The following is a 6,563-nucleotide window of genomic DNA, read 5'->3' as shown; positions in this document are numbered from 1 at the left end:
AAATGTAATGAAATGATCCATGAATAAATCCAGTGAAAAGTAAAACAAGCTAACAGATTCTTAGCAAATAAGCTTATTTATATCTGAACGTTTCATTTTTGGTAAAACATCATGTATATATGAATGAAGATTGGGATAGCTCTTTGCTTCAAGGTAATGATTTCCTTAATCTTTCCCATTGGGCAGGCCCTTCTGGGTGGACATCTACAAAATACTTCACAAATCTTGCATCTGAACATGCAAGGATTGTGCTCAAAGACAAGTTGGATTTTGCTGCACCTTTATCCCTCAGCCACACATACATTGAAAATCTAAGATTGATCCTCTCGATGTCGTAACATAAATATGATGGAAATGCCACAACAGATTGCAATGGGTAACCTAAGCAATTTCTTAGGCAGTCAATCTTCTTCTCAATCACATATTTAGTCTGGTTTAGCACTGATGGAGCTTGTTTAATCATGTTTGAGACAACATTGCAATCCAAACCAGCTTGTACCAGGCAGTCAAACCTCTCTTGTAATTGATCCCCTCTGCCCCTGAACAGTTTCAATGCTTTGAACATCTCATCCGAGTTTTCAACATATCCTAACCTCAACAAGAATGTTGTTTTTTCTAAATGTTTACTTGGACTTTGGCAAGTTACATGTTCCATGCTATTAATCTTTGATTTTGAAGCCAAACTTAGCAACTCAGATGGGTCTTCTTTTATAATTTGACATAAACCCTCTCTCCCAACTTTTAAGCTCCTTAAAACAGTTCTGGGTCCTTTCAGAGAACATGAACACAGAAGTTGCACATGGGAAGATACTATACTTACAATATCTTCTACCTTCATTCCTATCTCAAAGAGAAAACCCACTGCCTGCCAAAGATTCTTTACACACTTTTTTGACAAGATTTGAGGGTTTTGTAAGAACAAAGACAAAACCCCCTTCATTTTGAAACCCAATTTAAGTAACCGTCCAATCAACACATAGAACTTCTTGCCGGAGCCTTCAAACAGCAGTTCAGGATTTGTTTTAAATAAACTCACCATTTGCTCCTCACTATATCCCACTTTCTCAAGAAAATCAATTGTATCATGCATTCTTTTCCAATTGTATGAGCTTTTACCCGATAAATATCCACCAATCCAATCACTCTCAAAGCCTAGTCCCTTTACCCTCTTAAGAACCATAACAAATTGACTATTAACGCCACCAACCAAAAGCCAGGGGCAGCAACTAACAAGCTTAATAACTGTGGATCTACTCAAACCTAGTCCTTCATATGCTCGAACCTTTGAACCCAATAACCCAAGCTCATACCTGAAAATGGCTTGCACCTCCTTATACATCCTACCAATGCTACTCCGTGCAATACCATAATCACATAGAACATGGTAATTCTCTATCATGACACAATCATCACTCAAAAACATCAAATTACGAGGGAGCAGAGCTGAGATCTCAGATGGGGCTAAACCCAAGCTCTCGAAAAAGGGCTCAAATTCATTAATGGGATTGTATCTAAGGAATTTCGATAAGGACCGAGCAACATCCTGCTCATTTTCAACCTTGGACAGCAATTTCTGAAGAAAATGAGGTGAGTTCTTGCTCATGTGTTCAGCATCTGTTAAGTGGAAGCTCCTAGTACAATGCAGATAATCAAAGAGCACATCCTGAGCTTCAGTTCTAACCACCCGAGAGACTCTCCTTCCAGGGATAGATGACTCGAGTTTCAAGTAATTGGCAGGTCTACAACAGTGAAAGTATCGAATCCTCAGTGGAGTAAAAGACAGGGTGTGTGCAGAAGTGGGTTTTCTGAGAACAACTCCATAGTGGTTCAATTGACAAATCATTTCATAGAAATAAGATAGTAACGCCTTTTCCCGGATTTGTGCAATTACCACCATACCAAGTTGTTGTAGCGAAGGGCAAACACGATCGAGAGATTACTCTTTGGAGTTCTGAATAATGAGCTGGTGCAAAACAGCAAAATAATCTGAATTTCAGAAGAACAGAAGGATAAGTTTGTTCAGCAATGAGGTTTCCAAGAACTAAGCTGTGGTAGTTCAAATGGGAAACTGTAGAAATGCCCTTCTGCGGATATGGGTAATTACCAATCTACCGACTTGCCACCCAAGGTGTATATATGAGATCAACTCTGCAGGCAATGAGCAATAAATTTGGTTTTGAAGGATGAGCAGGAACACAACACCAAAGAAATACAATTTTCAGAGAAGAGGAAGAAGAATAAGAAAGAAGTTTCAAAAAATCAGGAAACCATTTCAAAGAAATGAGATAGGCATACCCTTTTGCAGCTTCTTGTGATTACCGCCATACCAAGTTGATATTTCAAAGTGTGCATGTATGAAACCGAGGCTCCACAGCTTTGGCTCATAAGCAGGTGTAGAACAGCAAAATGGTTGAATCCTTAACAAAACAGAAGATGGGTTTGTACAGAATGATGCTTTGGAGAAAAGCTCGCTGGAGGTTCAAGTGGGAAAACGTTTCAGAGAGAAGGGACAGAGATCACCCTTTTGAGGATTCAGGCAAGTATCCCCATAAAGACTGGTATTACAAAGTAGAAATCGGAATGATTAGATTGACTTGTGGGATCAAGCTTTTCATTGTTCCACCGGAAATTGCAGAAAATCAGAGGATCGGATGAAGGCTTGGGGGATTGGGTTCTGTTGTGAAGAATCTGAGAGCATCTCACACTGATGCAGTCGACTCACTAGGCTTTCAGGGAAAATAGATGAGAGCTTAAACCCTGAATCACCCAGGGCATCGGCCATCGAGTTGGGTGGGCTTGGCAATCATTTAAGCCCAACCCTAACGTATAAACTAGCCCAATGCTTCACCGATCCCGTTTTCAATCAGATTCCAAGTAGCCCAAATGGCTTGGGGACACTGCTTGAATTGCGTCAGAATGGATCGAATTGATTTTAATTTCATATGCATTTTTTCATAATTTTCATTTTATCAATTTAGAACAAAATGAAACCAGTTTTGGCCACAAGTTCCGGTTTTAAAATTTGAAAGGGTAGTAATGATATGGTACCGAATTCATGGGCTTTTTTTAACATTTGCAACAATTTTTAAAAATAATTATTAAAAAATGGTAGTTGAGAAAATATTGATAAATATATGACAATTTTGACCACGTGAAAGGTACCGAATTGATACCCAATTTGGACCGATAAGAATAGGGGGGTCACATGTGAAAGTTAGATGAATAAAAAAAACAAGAAAACAAAAAAAAAAAACTCATCTTTCAGGTTACAACCGGTCGACAATCCCATGCCAACACAAAAATTTATGATATTTATAACAACTAATTATATAATTTGAGGGATTATTTTATAAAAGTTGGAAAACATTTAATATTTTGTAAAAATAAAAATTTTGTGAAAGAAAAGTTGCAATTTATTTTGTAATATAAAATGATAAACCTAAGACCTTAAGAAAAATAAATTTAAATTTGAAATAAATTTAAACAAGTATATATTGTTAAAAATTAAAATGGTGATATACTAATTTATAAATTCAGAATTGTATAATTATTTAATTTTATTTTAATTTGAAATTATTTGTGGGAAAAAATGGATGAAATATTAAAAGTGTGAAGAGCAATATAATTGGTATTTCAAATGGAAAAAAGAAATTGCATTCTTGTCTTCTTTCAATCCATTGTAAGTGTAATTACACTTTTTAAAACATATGAAAATGAATTTAAATAAATTAAAATAAGTATACATTGTTAAAAATTAAAATGGTGAGGTACTAATTATTAATTGAAAATTATATTAATAAATTATTTCTTAAAATTTAAATTTATTTGTGGAAAAGATTGGATGAAATATTGAAAGTATAAAAAAATAACATAATAAGTATTTGAAGTGGAAATATTAATTGCATCATTTCCATAGATTTAAAACCTATGCATACAATATCACAATAATATGAAGTCTAAAAATATTTTAAAAAATTCGAAGAAGTGGAGATTTCGGAGGAACAAGAATGTGAGGATTCCTCATATTTTTCATATCCTTATTAATTTTTTAATATTTTCAATTCTCAATTTTTCAGGGCATCAATTCTACAACCTCTAAGTCTAATAAGGCTATATAAACAATATATAAGTCATATGAGGTCCAATTTTTTTTTAAAAAAATTCAAAGAAGTGGGAGGGTACTAAGAATGTGAGGATTTCTCACATTCTTCATATCCTTACTAATTTTTTAGTATTTTTGGTTCTCAATTTCTTAGGGCATCAATTCCACAACCTTAAGTCTAATAAGGCTATATAAACAATGTCTAAACCATATGAGGGCCAAAAAATTTTAAAAAATTCAAAGTGGAGATTTAAGAGGGTAATAAGAATGTGAGGAATCCTCACATTCTTCATACCCTTGCTAATTTTTTAGTATTTTTAGATTTAGATTTTTTTTTTTTGGCATCAATTGTACAATCTTTAAGTGTAATTAGTCTATTTACAAAAATATCCAAGTCATGTGACATCAAAAAGATTTTTAAAAATTCAAGATTTGGGAAGGTACGAAGAATGTGAGGATTATTTTTGGATTTCAATTTTTTGGACATCAATTTCACAACCCCTAAGTATAATTAGCCTATTTAAATAATATTCAAGCCATGTGACATAATTTTTTTGAAAAAAAAAGTGGAGATTTTGGAGGATACGTAGAATGTGAGAAATCCTCACATTCTTCAAAGCCTTGCAAATTTTTTAGTATTTTTGGATTTCGATTTTTTTGGGCATCAATCCACAATCCCTAAGTGTAATTAGTCTATTTACACAATATCCAAGCCATGTGATGTCAATTTCAAAAAAGAATAAAAATCAAGGAAGTCTAGATTTGAGAGGGTACAAAGAATGTGAGGAATCCTCACATTCTTCATACCCTTGCTAATTTTTAAGTATTTTTGGTTCTCGATTTTTTGGGGCATCAATACCACAACCTTTAAGTGTAATAAGGCTATATAAACAATATCTAAGCTATATAAGGGCCAAAATGTTTTTTTACAATTCAAAGAAGTGGAGATTTGGGAAGGTACATAGAATGTAAGGATTCCTCGCATTCTTCGTAACTTCCTAGTCTTTTATTTTATTTATTTTTTTATTTTTGGTTTTTGATTTTTTGGGGCCTCAACAAAAACTCATTGGGTCAATACCATACATGAACAACTTGCAAAATTTGGAACTCGTGGACCATATTATAAGAGGTTTCAATGTTCAACAACCTCTAAACATTGCCACTTTATGAAATATGGAGAACAAATACAAGTCGACCTCTACTGCATAGTGGTTTAAATTTTTTCTTGTCCTCTAACCATTGCTAGTGTTTGTTAAAGTTTGTATTCATACAAGTCGACTGCTCGATTTTAGCAGTTGAATTTTTTTCATCCTCTAGGTACTGCTAAGTTATTGAATGTTACCTATTGTTACCAGTCGACCATTACACTGGGTTGGCTACCTATAGATGTAGAGACATAAGCTAATTGAAATCCTGAATTTTCAATTATGTAAGAAATGCACTTGTTTGGTTCAAATAACTAACATTGAAGCCAATTACGAAGATGTAAAATAGAAATTACCATGACCATATATACTTACAATAACAATCAAATAATACTAAGAGGAGCAGTTAATCAGGTGAACCAAAGTCCAACACCATATCAAAGCAATAGTGCATGGAACAGTAGATATGAGAATATAAGAAGTCTCAGCTCCAAGGCACTTCAAAATTAACAAAACCATGAACATCAATGACAAAATATAAAGATGTCATGAGGATGGATAAGACCCTAAAACCCAAAAAACCTGCAAATATCAAAACTGAGACAAGAAGTACAACCTAAGGCAGTTGGTTTCTAAGGAAACATAGAGAAAAAGCCATGCACCAAGTGCACGAGCCTTCTCAAATCTTCATAAGCACACGCCTTACAATATATCAAAGGTAATGGATTATCAAAATTCATAGAAAACCCAAGGCTATTATATCAAATTAGGAAGCTCGGGAAGGTTAGAAGATAGGGAAGAAACAAACTTCATCACTACTTCTTTCAAAGCTCAAAGAAATATGAGTGAGGATGAAAGTCACAAAAAGGAAGCTACAAAATATTATGAATAACATAAATGTAAAATGATTTCATTCAACTCATGGAAAAGTGGGAACTAGTTAGAATTCAATTCCTAACTTCTCTTAAAGAAGGGTAACATTAGTAAGTAGATAGAATCCATACAAGAAACAACTCTATTCTCAACTAAGTAAGGAATTTAAAAATCTAAAGGAGGTATTTGGAAATTAATAGGTAATAATACTTCTTCTCATTGATGGAGTGATCGGCTTCAAAGAATTTAGAGGAGTAGCATGCTCATTTTGGTTTAACAAAAAATAAAAATAATAAAAAAATCTAGTGCATTTGACTCTCTTGGATTAGCTTGCATTTTATTCTTATTTCATTTTGCTCTTCTAAAAAGAAAAGAAAAGGAAATAAAGAAAAAAAAAACCATACCGAAAGTATCTCATGAATAGATTAAGATAAACTAGTAAA

General features: G+C 33.6%; 1 protein-coding gene across 1 annotated transcript; it reads right to left on the bottom strand.

Moving 5' to 3' along the window:
• LOC100242606 (transcription termination factor MTEF18, mitochondrial) lies at window positions 1–2,796 on the bottom strand. The gene is made up of 2 exons (XM_002274149.5): window positions 2,296–2,796; window positions 1–2,148 (listed from the first exon to the last, which is right to left on the bottom strand). The coding sequence occupies exon 2, from the start codon at window positions 1,895–1,897 to the stop codon at window positions 149–151; it is 1,749 nt and encodes a 582-aa protein (XP_002274185.3). The 5' UTR covers window positions 1,898–2,148; window positions 2,296–2,796; the 3' UTR covers window positions 1–148.
• Between the last annotated feature and the right edge of the window lie 3,767 nt (window positions 2,797–6,563).

This window comes from Vitis vinifera, chromosome 10 (genome assembly GCF_030704535.1).
Source record: "Vitis vinifera cultivar Pinot Noir 40024 chromosome 10, ASM3070453v1".
Lineage (NCBI taxonomy): Eukaryota > Viridiplantae > Streptophyta > Magnoliopsida > Vitales > Vitaceae > Vitis > Vitis vinifera.
The sequence above is the reverse complement of the archived record's forward strand: the minus strand, read 5'-3'. Positions and strand labels throughout refer to the sequence as shown.